The sequence below is a fragment of the Bos javanicus genome, chromosome 26, assembly GCF_032452875.1.
Source record: "Bos javanicus breed banteng chromosome 26, ARS-OSU_banteng_1.0, whole genome shotgun sequence".
NCBI lineage: Eukaryota > Metazoa > Chordata > Mammalia > Artiodactyla > Bovidae > Bos > Bos javanicus.
The window spans coordinates 41,406,073-41,426,640 of record NC_083893.1 but is presented as its reverse complement, the minus strand read 5'-3'; the positions used below and the strand labels follow the sequence as shown (position 1 = coordinate 41,426,640).

General features: G+C 49.6%; 1 protein-coding gene, 1 non-coding gene and 1 pseudogene across 22 annotated transcripts in view; 2 read left to right on the top strand and 1 right to left on the bottom strand.

Annotated features, from left to right (window-relative positions):
* TACC2 (transforming acidic coiled-coil containing protein 2) overlaps positions 1-20,568 on the bottom strand; it is a 234,437-nt gene that overhangs the window by 98,776 nt on the left and 115,093 nt on the right. For all 21 annotated transcript variants that reach the window (XM_061403719.1, XM_061403720.1, XM_061403721.1 and 18 more), the window contains one exon: positions 1,488-1,622. In XM_061403719.1, coding sequence (XP_061259703.1) covers positions 1,488-1,622 — 135 coding nt within the window. The remainder of the gene's footprint in view (positions 1-1,487; positions 1,623-20,568) is intronic.
* On the top strand, positions 2,937-3,037 carry LOC133239690 (U6 spliceosomal RNA; annotated as a pseudogene).
* On the top strand, positions 17,207-17,313 carry LOC133239682 (U6 spliceosomal RNA). The gene has a single exon (XR_009733932.1). It is a non-coding gene; the product is annotated as a U6 spliceosomal RNA (small nuclear RNA).

Below are 20,568 nucleotides of genomic sequence, written 5' to 3'. Positions count from 1 at the left end.
TGCCTTGCAAATTTTGGATTTGCCAGTCTCCACATTTGTATGAGCCAATTCCTTAAAATAAATTTCTCTCTAAAGAGACAGTGCGTGCTAAGTCGCTCAGTCGTGTCTGACTTTTTGTGACCCCAAGGACTGTAGCCTGCCAGGCTCCTCTGTCCATGGGATTCTCCAGGCAAGAATACTGGAGTGGGTTGCCATTTCCTACTCCAGGCTAAAGAGGCAGACCTCAGAGGTATTATAGGTTTGGTTTCAGACCACCAAAATAAAGAAAGTATCACAGTAAAGTGAGTTACAAGAATTTTTTGGTTTCCCAGTGCAAAACAATTATTTTTATACTATACTGTAGACTTGGGAGAAGGCAGTGGCACCCCACTCCAACACTCTTGCCTGGAAAATCCCATGGACGGAGGAGCCTGGTAATGGCACCCCACTCCCGTACTCTTGCCTGGAAAATCCCATGGACAGAGGAGCCTGGTGGGCTGCAGTCCATGGGGTCGCTGAGGGTCAGACACGACTGAGCAACTTCACTTTCACTTTCATTCATTGGAGAAGGAAATGGCAACCCACTCCAGCGTTCTTGCCTGGAGAATCCCAGGGATGGGGGAGCCTGGTGGGCTGCCGTCTATAGGGTCGCACAGAGTCGGACACGACTGAAGCGACTTAGCAGCAGCAGTAGACTAGTAAGTGTACTGTACTATGTGTAAAAAAACCAATGCACATACCTTAATTAAAAAAAAATATTGCTAAAAAATGCTAATCAGTGAAAAATGCTAATCACTGAGCCTTCAATGAGTCATAATCTTTTTGCAATAGTAACATCAAAACTCACTGATCACAGGGACTTCTCTGGTGGTCCAGTGGCTAAGGGGCCTGGGTTCCATTCCTGGTCGGGGAACTAGACCCCACATGCTACAGCTAGAAGTCTGCATACCACAACTAAAGATCCCACATGCCACAACTCAGGGCCAGCACAGGCAAATAAATAAATAAAATAGGTAAATATGAAAAAGATCACTGGTCACAGATGATCATAACATATATAGCAGTGAGAAAGTCTGATGTGGCACGGAAACATGAAGTGAAAAAACGCTGTTGGAAAAATGTCACTGACAGACTTCCCAACTCAGGGTTGCCACAAGCCTTCACTCTGTAAAACTCAGTATCTGCAAAGCACAATAAAATAAGTTATGCCTGTATATGTGAATATATATCCTATTGGTACTGCTTCTTTGGAATATGCCGACTATTACTAATACTAATACACGAACGCTCACACAGGGTGTCCCCACTGTTACGTGGAGAGCTTGCTCGAAAGGGTAAACTTGAGATCAACCACAGGCCAAACGATCATACATGGCATCACGGGTCCAAGCTGTCAATGCCTTCTTGGCACCCTCCTAAATGCAGCTCCCACAGGGCTTGTGGGACAGGGACGGCCAGGCCCCTCCTCTCTGGGGGCAGCAGCTAGGAGGGAGGGTTCTGTACAATACCTGCTTAAGTCCTTGGCCAGACGTTGGCAGGAAGGAATGGAAGCTTCGACTCCATCACCAGCTGGGACGGAAGGCAAAGATGCATATTCTGAGGCTGGGGCAGTGAGATCCACACGGGCAGCAGCTGGGATGGTGCTGGGGACACAAAGGGAGAATTATTCCCAGTGGAACTCGGCTCATTAATGGCACATTCATCAGCCCCCCTCATCCCTCCCAACCCACCCACACACGGCGTGGGGTATTTAAAGACCCAGCACACTGCTGGCCGGGGCACCCCACAGAGTTCCCCAGGCCTCTGCTTAAACAGAGTGGAGGGGCGTGCATCCTCCTGTGCAGCAGCCCCCAGGCCAGGCCGTGAATCCCCCTCCCCACCGAGGCTGCAGCAGAACCCAAGGTTTCTTTGATGGAGCAGCTAGGGTGTCAGAACACTCTGAATTTTGTGTGTTTGTTTCACAGGATCATTTCTAATTGCTTTTTAATAGGCAGTGAATCTCTCCGAGTTGAAAATTAAAATACAATTTTGCAAACTCCCCAGGACTTGCCCCCACAAAATCTGAGGCTGAGAAAAGTCAAGGTGGAGCGGCTGATCAAGGAATCAGCGGTAATCAAGGAAACTGCACTAGGGATCTTTCGGGATGCCTTTTCCCTGGTGAAGGTGTTTCAGAGCAGAGCTCTGTCCCTGGTTCAGTGGGTGAGTGCCCCCTGCTGGACACACAGGGAAACGCCGGGAGTGCAGGGTGGTCTCCAGCAGGTGGGAAGGCAGGAAGGACCTGCAAACAGGCCCTTGGAGTCAAAAGGCACCAGGCCTGGAGCTCAAAAGAGGTTTTCATTTTCCCCTCTGGCAAAATCAAGATGAGCAATGCCGCCCACAGACTTCCAGGGAGGGTCAGCCCTCCCAGCCTCTCCGGCTGTCCAAACGGCTGTCCGGGGTGGGGCTGGAATTAGAAGGGACTCAGCACCAAGAGCCTGAAGCCCAGCCAGAGGTCAAAGCTGGGGTTACAAGTTTCACAGCCTCATGGCGGGGACTCATTTCTTCCCTGTGGGTGTGAGTTCCTGCAGGAAGCTCCCCCACTGCAGGAAGGTAGGAGGCTTGGCCTTCCGTGTCAAGGTTCTGCTAATCTCCACCTCCTCCAAGTCCACCTACGAGGTGGCTTCCTGGCCTGAAGGACGCAGCCCCGACCCCTGCCCAGGCGAGCAATTCTGAGTCCTGGCTTGGTCTTCACTCATCAACAGCTATAAAAAACAGCAGCAGCTCAACCTGGCTGAGGCCCGGTCCTACATGCTTGATCCTGGGTGCCCAGGCATGAGTGGCTCTGTTCTACGTGCCTGATCCTTGTACTTAGTCCTGTGTTAGAAGCTTTACATATGTAACCTCAGGAACCCCTACAACAACCTCTGAGTCATATGCCATCATCCTCGCTCGACAGAGATTAAAACTAAGCTCAGTACTTGCTTTGGCAGCATGTACACTAAAATTGAAATGATACAGAGGATTAGCGTGGCCCCTGTGCAAGGATGACACGCAAACCTGTGAAGCGTTTGATATTTTTGAATGAAGAGACTAGCATGGAAACATATACAAATACACAGCCAGTGGGAATTTGCTGTATGACTCAGGGAGCTCGAAGGCTTCCCAGGTGGCACCAGTGATAAAGAACCCGCCTGACAGAGCAGGAGACATGAGGCGTGGGTTCGATCCCTGGGTTGGGAAGAGCTCCTGGAGGAGGGTGTGACAAACTACTCCAGTATTCTTGCCTGGAGAATCCCCATGGACAGGGCAGCCTGGGGGGCTACAGGGCATAGGGTTGCACAGAGTCGGACACCACTGAAGCGACTGAGCACGCACTCACATACGCAGGGAGCTCAAACCAGGGCTCTGTGACCACCTAGAGGGGTGGGATGGAGTGGGAGGTGGGAGGGAGGTTCAAGAGGGAGGGGACATATGTATACCCATGGCTGATTCATGTTGATGTATGGCAGAAACCAACACAACATTGTAAAGCAATTATCCTTCAATTAAAAATAAATAAGTTAAAAAAAAAAAAAACTAAGGCTCAGAGAGGTGAGGTCACTTGCCCAAGGTCACAGAGTGGGAAGTGGAGCCAGGATGTGAACCCAGACTCTGAATCCTTAACCACCTCCATGTCTACTTTCTAATGGACTCCCCAGCACACACCTGGAAGCCCCTAACTCCTCCTCAGTGACACGCATCACAGGGACTTGAAGACCACTAGGAGACTGAATACCTTGAGGACAGGGGCTGTACCTGTCAAGAGTCATCCCAGTAGCCCAATGTCTAGCCGGGCCACCACCAGTACGCACTCAGACAGGCAGAGGAAGAGCGGGGAAGGGGTCCCGAAGGGCTATGACCACGCAAGGTTTGGGGAGCAGGAGCAGAGCTGGAACCTCCAAGACCTTCGCCCCTGGGCCTCATGGAAACAAGGGGCAGAAGAGACCTGAGAGTAATGACCTTGGATAAGCCCAGAGCAAGGCAATCCACACGTGAACAAAAATTACAGTGAGTTCGTGGACAGGACCAGCAAACGTGCAGAGTGGGCTTGCAGACGGCACGATGCCTCCGCCGTTCAAACTGCTGGTTGTAACAACATGGGCAGTGGCTGAAATATTTTGTAAATGTACGTGCTCAGTCACGTCTGACACTTTGTGACCCCGTGGCCTGTGGCCCACCAGGCTCCTCTGTCCATGGGATTTCCCAGGAAAGAACATTGGAGTGGGTTGCCATTTCCTTTTTCAGGGGATCTTCTCAACCCAGGGATCAAACCTGCGTCTCCTGCGTTTCCTGCATTGGCAGGCATATTCTTTACCACTAGGGCCACCTGGGAAGGAATCTCATAAAAGAATGACTCAAATGAATAGTGCAAATTACTGGGGGCTGTTAAACTCCTTAAGAAAGCCATTTCACCGTCTGGAAAGTGACATTTATTCCTATTCTAAGAAGTGAACAGGCGACTCACAAAACCAAACTCCTAGTCTAAAATTTATTTTCTAAAGAAATTACACTGGCCAGGCCCCTTTCTTTGCACACCCCTGAAGATCTTATTTTGCTGTTGTTCAGTTGCTTAAGTTGTGTCCGACTCTTTGTGACTGCATGGACTGCAACACACCGGGCTTCCCTGTCCTTCACCATCTCCTGAGAATTTGCTCAGATTCATGTCCCTTGAGTTGGTGAAGCTGTCCAACTATCTCATCCTTTGCCACCCTCTTCTCCTTTTGCCTTCAATCTTTGCCAGCATCAGGGTGTTTTCCAATGAGTTGGCTCTTCGTATCAAGTGGCTTGGAGCTTCAGCTTCAGCAACACTCCTTCCAATGAATATTCAGGGTTGATTTCCTTTAGGATTGACTGCTTTGATCTTGCAGTCCAGGGGACAAGAGTCTTCTCCAGCACCACAATTTGAAAGCATCAGCTTTTCAGCACTCAAGCCTTCTTTATGGTCCACTCTCATATCTACACATGACTACTGGAAAAACCAGAGCTTTGACTAGACAGACCTCTGTCAGCAAAGTGATGTCTCTGCTTTTTAATACGCTGTCTAGGTTGGTCATAGCTTTCCTTCCAAGGAGCAAGCGTCTTTTAATTTCATGGCTGCAGTCATCGTCCACAGTGATTTTGGAGACCAACAATATAAAGCCTATCACTGCTTCCACTTTTTCTCCTTCTATTTGCCATGAAGTGTCTTATTTAACGCAAACCGAGGACAGGTGACGCGGTTTGTGGTTCTGCACTTTACGACTCCCATCAAAGTGCAAGGAAAGGTCTCTGTCTTTGAAAACGCTGGCAGAGGGAAGGCTCTTCGGGCTCAGAAGAAGGCCAGGCCCGCAGGGGAAGCACAAAGGCCATCTCCTTGTGATGAGGATGCCCCGAGGCTGACTGTCCCCGCCCCTGAGAACGCCCTGGGGTCCCCTCAGCTCTCTGGCCAGAAGACCAGGGTGACTGCCCCCTCCACCCTTCACTCCGTTGGCACCTGATCACCAGGGCCACACCCGTCCTGCATTTGCCTGTTCCCATCAGCTAAAGGCACCAAACAAATGACTCAACAGCTCTCTTAAGAATGACGGCACCCTTCCCTCCTGGTCTGCAGCCTGCCCTTGGCCCAACTCCAGAAACAGGAAGGTCAGGTCCCAACAGGGAAGGACTCAGTGACTCACGACTGAAGTTCTGGCACGTGGCACCAACTGATGCCTCCCGACCCCATAGAACTCCTCCTCTTCCCTCCTAACCCTCCTCCCCTCCCCAGTTTCTCCCCAGCTTGGCAAGTGGCCCCACCAGCCATCCAGGTCCTGGACCAGAAGTTGAAACTGCCCTGGACTCTCCCCCCTTCATCACCCTTTGTGCTGAGTCACCTCCTTTTTCCTTCTAGAATCTGCCCTCTTTGTCCCACTGGTCCAAGCCAGCAGCCTCTCTGAGCGGGGCTCCGGCACATCCTGCTTTTTGTCCCCTGCATCCATCTCCCCCAGACACCAGAATGCCCCACCCTGAGTCCTGATGAGGTCCTTTCCTTGCCAGAAGCCCTTGCCCACTTTCCACATCTTACGTCTAACAGAATGCAGGTGAAACTCCTGGGCTTCAAAAGCTGGGGCTCCATCAGCCTGCCTCTGTTCCCTCCCAGGTTTACCTTGTCACTGTCCTGACCCCACCAAGCCAGTCTGGGGGCTCCTGGTAGTTTCTTGCCTCTGTGTCTTTGCCCCTGAATCCCCGCCTACCTCTCTCAAATCCCCTCCTGTGCTAAGTGGCTTAATTGTGTCTGGCTCTTTGCGACCCTATGGACTAGTCTGCCAGGCTCCTTTGTCCATAGTATTTTCCAGACAAGAATACTGGAGTGAGTTGCCATGCCCTTCTCCAGGGGAGCTTCCCAACCCAGGGATCAAACTCGCATCTCCTGTGTCTCTTGTATTGGCAGGCAGGTTCTTTACCATTCGTGCCACCCAAGAAGCCCTCCTAGCACCGCTCCTAGCTGACCCCATAAGAGAGGAAGTGCCCCCAACCCCCGGCAGGGGTAATGATGTCCGCCCTGCATTGCTGGGCCGGGCTGAGCCTGGCTTCTGCATCTCCTGCTGTTTTCTACTAACTCATCCTCTTCTCCGACTAGAGTCTCGGCCACGGTGGTCTCTCCAGTGCCCAGCACAGAGCCAGGCCAGGAGCAAGGATGAAACACCGAGCAGCTCTTTCACTCTTGCCCCTGGCCTCCCAAACACGAGGGCCACCGACAGTGGGACAACTGTCCTCTCTTCTTGGAATCCCAGAGTGCAACCAGCTTGAGGTGGGACCAGCAACATAAGCCGCAGGAATGCAAATGAAAGCAAAGTGAAAACGCAGGGCCCTGCATTCCAAAAGGGTTAGACTTTCAGGAAGGTGATGGCAGAGTGTTGAACCAAGCACGGGGCCCCGGGCAACTGCCCAAGTCACATGCCCTTGAAGCCAGCCCTGGTTCTGGCCTCCGAGGGAAAGCTTTCATAGGTCCCCCTGCCTGGAAAAGCCTCTTGAGCTGCCAAAGGGCCATGCTGCTGGAGCAGAGATGGGAAGCAGTTAACCAGGTTGGCATTCCCTTGCCAGCTCCTGTCCACTGAAGCCTCCCTTGAGCAGCAATGACTCATCTTAGAGACCTCATCCCCAGGGAGTCAGGTCCTTTCGGATGTCCAGTTCCACTCCCAACCTCAGTGGGAACTCCGGGACAGCTGCCAAGCCCAGCACTGAGGAGGGCAGCACCCTGAGACGGGGTGCACAGTGCATTCTCAGGTGGCTTCTGCAAGATGCTTACGTTCACTTGCCCTTGACTTCTGTCCTTATAAAACAGGCCAGGAATGGGACTGTGAAGGCCCTTCCAGTTTTAGAAGTCCACTAACCCCTTTTCCCATTTAAGGAGTTAATCAATATTTCCTGTGGAATAACAAAGAAACTGAATTCAAATTCTTGTCAAGTTTTTGTATTTTTTTTTAAGTTTTTGTATTTTTGAAAGATGCAGGAAACACTGATTTAATTTAAGCCCTCGCTTCCTTTTTTTTTTTTAAGAGAAGAGTTGACCCCCAAAAAGGCAAATAAACTCACCATACTGTTAGCAGACAGAAATGGCCTATTGATCAAGGCATCTTTCCTGAGAGGCCCAGCTGGACAAGACCTCTGAATCCTTCCCGACACAGATCCCTGGGGAACCACTACTAATGGGTCAGAGCTGGTCGTCCCTGACGCAGGACCTCACCAAGGTCGGCACTACCAACAGCTGGCCCTGTTAACCGTGAGGGATGCAGTCTCTGCCCGCAGAGGACCAGAGAACACAGAGGATGTTGCTTCGGGGCTTGCACTCAGCCCGACAGTCCTCCAGGCCCAGCTGTAGTGATTTGCTGTCACCAACTGTTGTCTTTTGAGTCCCTGTTCAGGGCTTTTGAGTCCTTCTTGGCAGACCCCCCACTGACCTGATAGCAGATTTCATTTCGGAGAGCGGCTCGAGTTGCCAAGTTAAGCCCCTGTCCAAGGACAAACACCAGACTGACCTGGCTGTCACGGGAGGGTGATAACAGCCCCAAAGATACGAGCGGAGCGTATCACGTCCTGTCGGGCCAGATGGGCGGCAGCATCTTATCTCCCATTTCACATCGCCATCTGGAAGGTATTAGCCCAATAGCCCCTTCCTCACAGGCCCCTTGATTTTATTCTTCTTGAATCCCCAAGCGCACACGATTACGTAATAGGACAAGAGCTAAGGCCAAGACTCGGCTCAGACTGAAAGCGCGACGCAAGCCAAAGGAAAAAAAGCAATTGGAAATTGCTGGCTTAGCGAGCTACGCTCAGTCCATAGGAGCACCAGACAATCAGTCCAGCAGAGCCCTGGGGTTTGATACAAGGAGTCGCCGAGATGGGAGTTCCAGGATCGTCCTCCTTCGAGACACAACCACCGAGAAGTAGCCAAGCCAAAATGAGAAGGTGCCCAGAGACGCTTGCGAATTGGCTGGAAATTCCAAAGCAGGCACATCAAGAGATCTCTAGTTGCCAGCAGCAGCCCACGTGAGCATATACACAGCCCCTAAACACCACTGACCTTCAGATGTCCAGCTGGCTGTAGGCTGGCTTCGCACATGTTAACCCTGAGCTGGCTTGTCAATTCTGACCCAGCATGTTCATACCCTTTTCACAGAGCGAGTCTGTGCTCAGAGGGGAGAAATTAGTATTAAACTTGGCTGAAGCAAAACTTAATCAGGAAGGAAAATATTAACTAAAGAAAAAGTCGTAAATACCGTCCCAAGACCACAAGAGGCTTTGATCTGGGTTGGACCATCCAGCCCATTAATTCCCACCATTGTCTTTCCCAGTCCTTTGCATCCTTTCTCCAGGTGCAAGATTCCTCGCGTGGTTACAGAGAATGTAGAGATGTGGATTCAGAGGACCAACCGGAAGCTGATATCAGATATCCAAGATTTAACTACTTATTCAAAAGTCAAAACCTATCTACTACATAAAGCAGCTCCAGAACCATGAAAAACCAGACCAAGAACAAGATCCTGTACTACTTTGAACCATATGAAATGGCCGATATTTTGACAATTGCCAGTGTGGCAATTCATGTGCATCAACCTAAGAGCACCAAGCTTGACACTGGAAACTCACAGGTTCCGAACAAATTAGGTGCAACCGAGTGACTCAGCCTGCTGGGCGCTGGTTACGTAAATTTGTCTCAAGAGCACGAATACCTTCAACACGTACTTCTGAAATGGTGTAAAGGAATCCCTTTCTTCAGAAGAGACTTGAAAGTGAAAGTGAAGTCGGTCAGTCGTGTCTAACTCTTTGCAACCCGACCCGTGGACTGTAGCCCACCAGGCTCCTCCGTCCATAGGATTCTCAAGGCAAGAATACCGGAGTGGGTTGTCATTTCCTTCTCCAAGAATACTGGAGTGGGTTGCCATTTCCTTCTCCAGGGGATCTTCCCGACCCAGAGATGGAACCCAGGTCTCCCGCATTGTGGGGAGACGCTTTAACCTCTGAGCCACCAGGGAAGCTTAGGTGATTCCTTTTCTAAATTAAAAAAAAAACAACAGTTCCACTTTATCATTCAGTTTTACTAAGGTACTTGCCTAAATAAAGGTTCAGCTAACCTTTCTGAAGTAGTTAAACCCACTGAGGCACATCCATAGCAGAAAGACGAAAAAAAAAAATCTTACAGTACAAACAGAGGAAACCAAAATAAACTGCACTATTTGGAGCAAGAGGAGCAACAGAAGCTGCAAGTCAGTATGAATTCCCTGTACTTTCAACTTTGGAAAATTCTGAAGCTCCATTTCGGAATCGGGAAACTCTATAGAGGCTGTCACACAGAGCAGGGGCTCTCCCTCGTCCCTGGCTCTCCTGTCTGAAGTCGAAGATCAATCAGAAACTTCAGACACCAGCTGCTGGGTCAGGACTTCCCTACTCTGAGGAGCTGTGAACAGCCTGACAGGTGAGGAGAAAGCATCTGGACACGACTGCCTTACCCAGTGGTTCCCCAAGTGTGGACCCCAGACCAGCAGAAGCAGTAGCACCTGGGAACTTGTAAAAAATGGTTTGCAGAGGCGGGGGGCCTCTCTGCAGACCTCCTGAATCAGACACTCAAGGAATGGGGCAGAAATCTGGGCTGGACCCGGGTTCTTTTGAGGCGTGCTAACCTTTGGACCCCGTGGACATGACTCAGGTGAAGAGTTTCCTAGCTGTATCCAGGGCGTCCTCAAGATCTAAAGAGACCCCTCTGCTCGGAGTCCTGACTATGGGAAAAACACCGGAGTTCCCAGATGTAACCAGGGTGCCCTATTTTACTCTGTTTAACAAATGGTAGTACAGCTGCATGGTTTCAATTGAAAAGCAATCCTGCTGCTTTATTAAAAAAAAATAGAAAATATTGAACAGATGGGAGTACAAGTGGCCACAGGCAATCTGGTCATTTGTAGAATGCTCTAGAAGGTCTGAGTTGGACTTTCTGTGCCATCTTGGGAGGCCGAAGGCCAAAGGGAAGCCCAACCACCGATAGCAGGTTCAGAGGCTATTCCCCGAGGAGGGGGCAAGTCTGATGTCCTCCAGCGGCTTTAATTGGGCGGGGAGAGGGGGGGCACTGAAATCCCATCCATTGTATGTGAGAACTACTGCAAGGACCAGGGTGTCCTGTCGGTTCTCATTCAGAAAGAAGAGTTCTTAAAAGGGAAAGATCCAGCGCCAAAGAAATAGTAGCGGCAGAAAGGAGGGAGAAAGCTCTGCTTTCTCTCCAGGGGCTTAAAGAAAATGCTCCAGCCCCACTTTCCTTGTTTTAGTGAATTTTTTAAACATGCTTTTATTTAAATTTAATTTTTTAACTTAAGGTCCCAAACCTGCTCGGGCAGGGTGGCAAAACTCCAGGGAGGATGTTCCAGACTGCCCTCTGCTTTCTTCCCTCCCTGCCTCTGCTCACCTCTCCTGCCCCTCCTGTCCCTGCTCTGAACAGGAATCTGGGTGATGCTATGGCCTGAATGTCTGTGTCCTGGAATTCCTACATGGACATCCCAATGCCCAAGGTGATGGCATTAGGAGGTGGGGCCGTCTGTAGGTGACTAGGTCATAAGGGTGGGGCCCTCATGAAAGGGGTTAGTGACAATATAAAAGAGACCCTTCAGAGTTCCCCAGGTCCCTTCATCGTGTAAGGGCATAGTGAGACATCTGCAACCAGGAAGAGGGCCCTCACTCGAACCATGCTGGCACCCTCACTGTGGCCTTCCAGCCTCCAGAACTGTGAGCAATACTTTTTGCTGTTTTGTTTATTTGGCTGCATCTCGTGGCATCAGGATCTGCCCCAACGAGGGACTGAATCCATGCCCCTGCACTGAAAACTCAGTCTTAAACCACTGGACCACCAGGGAGGTCCAATAATTTCTGCTGCTTATGAGTCACCCAGTCTGTGATATTTTGTTATGGCAGCAGGAAGAGACGAAAACAGATGGGGTGAGTAGGCAGGGCCATTTCTGAGGTTTAAAAAGCCACCACCACACACCCAGAATGCCCTTCTTAATTACTCCCACAGAGCAGCAAAGTTAAGTACAGTTGATTCTCTTTATTTGCAGTAATTACATTCTATAAAGCCATGTAGACACTGAATTAGCAAACACTGAACCACTGGTCCTAGGGGAAATATAGGGGTAGGTTCCTGTGAGCCACTGGCCATAGTATTTTTGTCAACTGATCAAAATATAACCTTGTTTTATGTGAGTTTCTGTTTTAAAATACTTTATTTAATATGCAGCTAATCAGATCAGATCAGATCAGTCGCTCAGTCATATCTGACTCTTTGTGACCCCATGAATCGCAGCACGCCAGGCCTCCCTGTCCATCACCAACTCCTGGAGTTCACTCAGACTCACGTCCATCGAGTCAGTGATGCCATCCAGCCATCTCATCCTCTGTCATCCCCTTCTCCTCCTGCCCCCAATCCCTCCCAGCATCAGGGTCTTTTCCAATGAGTCAACTCTTTGCATGAGGTGGCCAAAGTACTGGAGTTTCAGCTTTAGCATCATTCCTTCCAAAGAAATCCCAGGGCTGATCTCCTTCAGAATGGACTGGTTGGATCTCCTTGCAGTCCAAGGGACTCTCAAGAGTCTTCTCCAACACCACAGTTCAAAAGCATCAATTCTTCGGCGCTCAGCCTTCTTCACAGTCCAACTCTCACATCCATACATGACCACAGGAAAAACCATAGCCTTGACTAGACGGACCTTTGTTGGCAAAGTAATGTCTCTGCTTTTGAATATGCTATCTAGGTTGGTCATAACTTTCCTTCCAAGGAGTAAATGTCTTTTAATTTCATGGCTGCAGTCACCATCTGTAGTGATTCCTTAATATAAATTTATATGTACTCCTTGGGGTTTCCCCGGTGCCTCAGTGGTAAACAATCTGCTTGCAATGCTGGAGATGCAGGTTTGATCTCTGGGTGAGGAAGATCCTCTGGAGGAGGGCATGGCAACCCATTCAACTATTCTTGCCTGGAGAGTCCCATGGACAGAGGAGCCTGGCAGGCTATAGTCCATAGAGTCACAAAGAGATGGACATGACTGAATCAACTTAGCAGGCATGCACACAATATATATTCCTTAAGGCAATGCCAAAGAATGCTCAAACTACCGCACAATTGCACTCATCTCACACGCTAGTAAAGTAATGCTCAAAATTCTCCAAGCCAGACTTCAGCAATACATGAACCGTGAACTTCCAGATGTGCAAGCTGGTTTTAGAAAAGGCAGAGGGACCAGAGATCAAATTGCCAACATCCGCTGGATCATGGAAAAAGCAAGAGAGTTCCAGAAAAACATCTATTTCTGCTTTATTGACTATGCCAAAGCCTTTGACTGTGTGGATCACAATAAACTGTGGGAAATTCTGAAAGAGATGGGAATACCAGACCACCTGACCTGCCTCTTGAGAAATCTGTATGCAGGTCAGGAAGCAACAGTTAGAACTGGACATGGAACAACAGACTGGTTCCAAATAGGAAAAGGAGTACGTCAAGGCTGTATATTGTCACCCTGCTCACTTAACTTATATGCAGAGTACATCATGAGAAACGCTGGGCTGGAAGAAGCACAAGCTGGAATCAAGATTGCCGGGAGAAATATCAATAACCTCAGACATGCAGATGACACCACCCTTATGGCAGAAAGTGAAGAGGAACTCAAAAGCCTCTTGATGAAAGTGAAAGTGGAGAGTGAAAAAATTGGCTTAAAGCTCAACATTCAGAAAACGAAGATCATGTCATCTGGTCCCATCACTTCATGGCAAATGGGGAAACAGTGGGAACAGTGTCAGACTTTATTTTTGGGGGCTCCAAAATCACTGCAGATGGTGACTGCAGCCATGAAATTAAAAGATGCTTACTCCTTGGAAGAAAAGTTATGACCAACCTAGATAGCATATTCAAAAGCAGAGACATTACTTTGCCAACAAAGGTCCGTCTAGTCAAAGCTATGGTTTTTCCTGTGGTCATGTATGGATATGAGAGTTGGACTGTGAAGAAGGCTGAGCGCTGAAGAATTGATGCTTTTGAACTGTGGTGTTGGAGAAGACTCTTGAGAGTCCCCTGAATTGCAAGGAGATCCAACCAGTCCATTCTGAAGGAGATCAGCCCTGGGATTTCTTTGGAAGGAATGATGCTAAAGCTGAAACTCCAGTACTTTGGCCACCTCATGCAAAGAGTTGACTCATTGGAAAAGACCCTGATGCTGGGAGGGATTGGGGGCAGGAGGAGAAGGGGATGACAGAGGATGAGATGGCTGGATGGCATCACTGACTCGATGGACGTGAGTCTGAGTGAACTCCAGGAGTTGGTGATGGACAGGGAGGCCTGGCATGCTGCAATTCACGGGGTCGCAAACAGTTGGACACAAGTGAGCGACTGAACTGAACCGAAATGAACTGAATGTTGAATTCATAGAAAACAGCACTATAATGCACACCCAAATGAAGCTTATCTAACACAAGCATTTTCTACATCAGGCTCATCATAGCCTTCTTGTGCTTTGAAACAGCAACATCACCAACAAAACGCACAAAATCAGGAAAAGCATGGCACTAAATATGGACTACCCCCTTCCCACCAATTTCCAGTCAGAATAGGACAATACAACTCTGGACAAAAGTCCAATCACACTGGCAAGGCACCAAAATTGCTTGTCGGCACAGAGATCTACCGAATCTTTCCACTGGAAAATGAAGCCAGAGGGCTGGCCAGGCTCTCAGCATGGATGTAATCAGTCCTTGGAACTTAGTCATCGGTTCCTTCCTGCATCCTGTATTCACGCTTGGTCATGGTCACAGGAGACACAGCTTCTTTACTCGTGTCTTCCTCGGACTTGAGAGAGGCCATGATGTAGGCAGGACTCCATGGCATGGGGGAAGGAAGGAACCCAGTTCGCTGCAGCCAATGGAGAAGTTCAGAACCAGGCTTGGTAGCCAAGCTGGACCTGCTTCAAAGCCCAGCTCTGCCACTCACTAGCTACATGTCCTTGAACACACTGGCATCTCTGTGCCTCGGTCTGCTCATCTGTAACAGAGCAGTCATAACAGAACCCCCTGCCTCCTGGGGGTGTTGTGAGCATTTACAGTGAGCAGTCTGCATGGCCCTAGACCACAGAAAGTGCCCTCAGCGGGAGCTTGAAGAGCAGACATCACTGGACTATAGTGGGGCCTGGACAAGCCATTTAAAATACACAGTCTCGGGGTGCGGAGAGGACTTTAGGGGCACCAGTAACACCCCCAGTGGACTTTAGTTGTCCTGAGTGCCGCCCAGCCAAGACATCAGAGGCTCCTGTAGCCTCTGCTCCCACGCCCCTGGGTCTCCCCGGAGCTCTGAATAAGGATGATCTCAGCCCCCCTCCAAGCCCCACTAAGGGTGAGCCCCTCCCACTGCAGCTGGAGGTCCCTCGGCCTTGCTAAAACGGTGGGGGAGGACTTCCCTTGTGGTCTAGTGGTTAAGAAAGCGCCTGCCAATGCAGGAGACGCAGGTTTGATCCCTGGTTGGAGAAGACCGTGAAGCCCATGCACCACAACTTCTAAGCCTGTGCTCTGGAGTCCAAGAGCCACAGCTCCTGAAGCCCAGGCACCCTAGAGCCTGTGCCATAAAACAAAAGAAGCCACTGCAACGAGAAGCCCGTTCACCACAACTAGGGAGTAGCCCTCACTTACCAAAAGCAGAGAAAGCCCATACGCAGCAAAGAAGACCCAGTGCAGCCAAAAATCAATATACATGAATAAATTTAAAAAAATAAGATAAAAACGGTGGGGGTCAGGGAGAGCCATGGGGGAGGGAGGAAGCCAAGCAGGAGGATGGCAAGGCATGCCTGACTTCACCCTAGAAGCTTCTGCACACTCCTTGGGTGCTGAGGGTCTTGTTCCCCAGCTAGATTTCTCTTTAAGAAGTTAAATTCGCACATAAAAACTATAGTTGGCTCCCACCAGTAACAGAAACATTCAGAATTCGATGTCAACATGCAGCCGCCTCACAGCATCTGTTTCTGGCCTAGAGCTTCCTGCTGTGTCAACCCTACCCTAACATTTCTCCTCCACCAGGTAAACCTCCCAGTTTATGAAGAGGTCGCTTGACACTGTCCCAGCGGGACAGCAGGAATGGACGGCCTGCTCCCCCGACAAAGCCGGCTGCGAGGTGGTCAGCACACACTGACCCCCAAGCAGACAGAGAAGGAGGCCCACCCCATCACTCCCCTCTAACCCGTTTCAAGTTCAGCAACATTTCCCAAGGGCCAGCCGGACTCAGGCTGGGTGCTGTGGTTCTGGAGGTCGCAACTGATCCAGTTCCTCCATTCACAGAGAGGGCCTCTGAGACAGATCATTCATAGGTATCTGAGAAGGGCAGTGACACCTGGGGCAAGGGTGGCTGAAAGAGTTCAGAGGGAGGCTCAGGTCTCAGCCTGGGGAGAAGGGACTCCTAGCCTGTTTCATTCACTATGGCTCCCCAGTGCCACGCATTAGGCAGCCAAAAGCAGTTTTACTAATAAGATATAATTACAATGTGTGTAGGGAGAATTTTCTGGCAGTCTGGTTGTTGGGGGGTGGGGGGAGAGGGCTTCCCAGGTAGTGCTAGTGGTAAAGATCACGCCTGCAAACACAGGAAAATTAACAGAGGTGGGTTCAATCCCTGGGTCAGGAATATCCCCTGCAGGAGGGCATGGGAACCCACTCCAGTATTCTTGCCTGGAAAAACCTATTGACAGAGAAGCCTGGTGGGCTATGGCCCACAGGGTTGCAAACACTCCGAGAGGACTGAAGTAAAGTAACACACACACACCAGTTGTTAGGACTCCGTGTTTGCACCGCTCAGGACCCAGGTTTGATCCCTGGTCAGGAAACTAAGATCCCACAATCGCACGCTGAGGTCAAAAAAAAAAAAAGAAACACACAGTGAAGGCTCTTTTAAAAAGCAGAGACATTACTGTGCCAATAAAGGTCCATATAGTGGAAGCTATGGTATTTCCAGTAATCATGTACGGATGAAAAAGGTGGACAGTGTAAAAGGCTGAGCCCCGAAGAATGGATGCCTTTGAACTGTGGTGCTGGAGAAGTCTCTTGAGAATCCCTTGGACTGCAAGGAGATCAAGCCAGTCAATCCTGAAGGAAATCAACCCTGAATATTCATTGCAAGGACTGATGGCGAAGCTGAAACTCCAATACTTTGGCCACCTGATGTGAGGAACTGACTCATTTGAAAAGACCCTGATGCTGGGAAAGATAGAAGGCAGGAGAAGGGGACGACAGAGGATGAGATGGTTGGATGGCATCACCGACTCAATGGCCAAGAGTTTGAGCAAGCTCCGGGAGTTGGTGATGGACAGGGAGGCGTGGCGGGCTGCAGTCCTTGGGGTGGCAGAGTCGGACACGACTGAGGGACTGAAAACAATGAACATCATGTATATATACATTCAGGTTCAGCTTCCGGGACACCTCCGGGACGGCAGTGGCTCCGCCCCTCTTCCGGGGTAATTTGCATACGTTCGTTGATTCCCAACAGCGATCTGCATTATAATTAGTGAAGCAACACTTTCTAAGTTTCAGTGAATAACTCCTTTAGATTAAGCTACTATTGCACTAATGCAGTAAAAAAAAAGGGGGGGGGGAAGAATTGCTGAATTGGTTGTTAATGGAATTCACCCTCAGCGAAAAGTTTTTAATTCTGTCCACTATAAATAGCTCTGGAGTCTTCACCAAGTTTGTGCTCGCTTCGGCAGCACATATACTAAAATTGGAACGATACAGAGAAGATTAGCATGGCCCCTGCGCAAGGATGACACGCAAATTCGTGAAGCGTTCCATATTTTGCCATTTCCCCCCATATCCATATCCATAATCTATTCACATGAGCTTTTTAGCTGTAACTCGCTCATAAGCAAGGTAACTTAACCCATCGAGGGCCCCTGGATTCAGTCTGCAATTCCTCCAAAAGCTGTCGAACTCTCCCCAGTTTGGAAGCTTTTTTCCAGAAAGACCTGGGGTTGATGGTAGGGAAGGGCACACCAGGAAGCAGGCACTACCTAGGCAAAGGTCTAGGCGCTGGGCTGTCTAGGGTCGCGGGGTGGGGAGAACCCACACGGCCAACCAGGGCCCTGGACAGGGCGCAGTCCACCAGGGTTTGGAGGCAGCCTGTGGGCTTGCCCTGATCCCCCAGTGGGTCCTTTCAGTTCAGTCGCTCAGTCGTGTTGGAGACTCTTTGCGACCCCGTGGACTGCAGCACGCCAGGCTTCCCTGTCCATCACCAATTCCTGGAGCTTGTTCAAACTCGTGTCCATCCAGTCGGTGATGCCATCCAACCATCTCATTCTCTGTCGTCCCCTTCTCCTGCCTTCAATCTTTCCCAGCATCAGGGTCTTTTCAAATGAGTCAGTTCTTCGCATCAGGTGGCCAAAGTATTGGAGTTTCAGCTTCAACATCAGTCCTTCCAAGGAATATTCAGGACTGATTTCCTTCAGGATGGACTGGTTGGATCTCCTTGCAGTCCAAGGGACTCTCAAGAGTCTTCTCCAACACCACACCTCAAAAGCATCAATTCTGTGCTCAGCTTTCTTTATAGTCCAACTCTCACATCCATACATGACTACTGGAAAAACCATAGCTTTGACTAGAAGGACCTTTGTGGGCAAAATAATGTCCCTGCTTTTTAACATTCTGTCTAAATTGGTCATAGATTTTCTTTCAAGGAGCAAGCATCTTAATTTCATGGCTGCAGTCACCATCTGCAGTGATTTTGGAGCCCCAAAAATAAACTGTCACTGTTTCCACTGTTTCCCCATCTATTTCCCATGAAGTGATGGGACCAGATGCCATGATCTTAGTTTTCTGAATGTTGAGTTCTAAGCCAACTTTTTCACTCTCCTCTTTCACTTTCTTTCATCAAGAGGCTCTTTAGTTCCTCTTCACTTTCTGCCATAAGGGTGGTGTCATCTGCGTATCTGAGGTTCTTGATATTTCTCCCAGCAATCTTGATTTCAGCTTGTCCTTCATCTAGACTGGAGTTTCACATGATGTACTCTACATATAAGTTAAGTGAGCAGGCTGACAATATACAGCCTTGACATACTTCTTTCCTATTTGGAACCTGTCCGTTGTTCCATGTCCAGTTCTAACTGTTGCTTCTTGAGCTGCATACAGATTTCTCAGGAGGCAGATAAGGTGGTCTGATATTCCCATCTCTTTAAGAATTTTCCACAGTTTGCTGTGATCCACACAGTTAAAGGCTCTAGCATAGTCAATAAAGCAGGAGTAGTATATACATACATATATATAAATACATGTTATGTATTATATAATTATACATTATATAATATATACTATACATATATATATATCAATATAAAGCAGAAGTATGTATATATATATACACATACATATACATTATAGAGACATACATATATATACACCTGTGTGTAGAGAAAGAGAGAGATTGTGTGTGTGTGTGTGTGTGTGTGTGTGTGTGTGTGTGTGTGTGTAAAGGCATCTGAGCCAAGTCCCAAGGCTGGCTGTGAACAAGCCTGGTTTCAATAAACTAAGTGTGAAGTCTGCAGGCAGATGCACGATGAACACACTGCACACGGAGAACAGTGAGGGGTGGGGTGTGGGGCACGCAGGGCAGGGCCAGGGCAGGCGGGTGGGCGGCTCGAAGGTGAGGAGAAGTCCTCAGCCAGGCCCATTTGCGGAGCGAAGACACAGGATCTGGTCCCTTTCCTGTGGGCTGCTGGCTCCTATAGTCTCTGCCCACCTCCCAAAGATAAAGAACACAAGCACCTACCCCAGCTTGTGTCCTGGGAGGACAGAGGCAGCTAAGTCATTCCTGGGAAAGTATGAATAGCACAATGTCATTCCTGGAGGGCTTCTATTTAAATAAGAACACAGGAGGACAAATCTCTAAAATGGCCTTTGTTGGGGGCGGGGAAAGCTCCTTCCTGGGGTCCCCTCAGGTCATCCCTAAGGCCCCAGGAGAGCTTCCCTTGTGGCTCAGATGGTAAAGCCTCGCCTGCAAGGCAGGAGACCTGGGTTCAATCCCTGCATTAGGAAGATCCCTGGAGAACAGAATGGCTACCCACTCCAGTATTCTTGCCTAGAGAATTCCATGGACAGAGGAGTCTGGCAGGCTACAGTCCAGGGGGTCGCAAAGAGTCAAATACCACTGAGCGACTTGGCCCAGCCCCATGCAGGGGAGTGTGCACACCGGGGCTAGGGGTGTAGGGGTGAGGGGCTGGAACTGTGGGCAGAAGAGGGCAGGGGAGGACAAGGAGGCAGCCTCAGAGAGTGGGCCCCAGGGTCCTGCCATCAGCCGCCGGCCCACCCCCACCCCACCTCTGGGCTATCAGATCCTTGGAGACGTGGCTGCTGACATCACTGTGGGAGGTCGAGGCAGCTAAGAGTGAGTTTTCCAGGTCTTCAAGGGCAGCCGGCTGGATGACATCATCTGCTACAAGTGAACTGGGAGAGGAGAAAACCAAGGCTCAGAAATGTTCCTGAACGTCTTCAATGTGTTTCAACTGCACATTTTCTCTGGGTCCCACGCAGGGCCTCAGTTTCCCTTCCTGTAGAGGAAGGAGCTGGGCTATTCCAAGCATGGCCCATGGCGGTGCTGATCCAGGAGGGGTTGGTTACTGCTCCATGAAGACACAGCACACACACCCGGGGTAAGGGCCTACAGGTCTTTAGAGGAACATGGTATTCATTCTGTCTGTTGACTCCAGTAATTAAAGTCGGGGTTTGTCTTTTGTAGGTCTTGATGGGCGGTTCTCAACCAGGGGTGACTTTTGCCAACCAGGGGACATTTGGCAATATCTGAAGACAATTCTGATCATCACAACCAGAGGGCCAGGTGCAGCTGGAATCCAGGGATGCTGCTAAGTACCCTACAATGCACAGGGCAGACCCACAGCAAAGAATTATCTGGCCCCAGAGGTTGGTACACCCGGGTAGAGACACCCTGGCCTTGAGCTTTGTTTTGCTTTCTAGTAATTCATTTAAATATGTTTTCAGAAGTTTAGACCTTAAAGTGAGTTAGAAATTAAAAACTACACTGGCCCTTTGTCCTCTGAGAAGGTT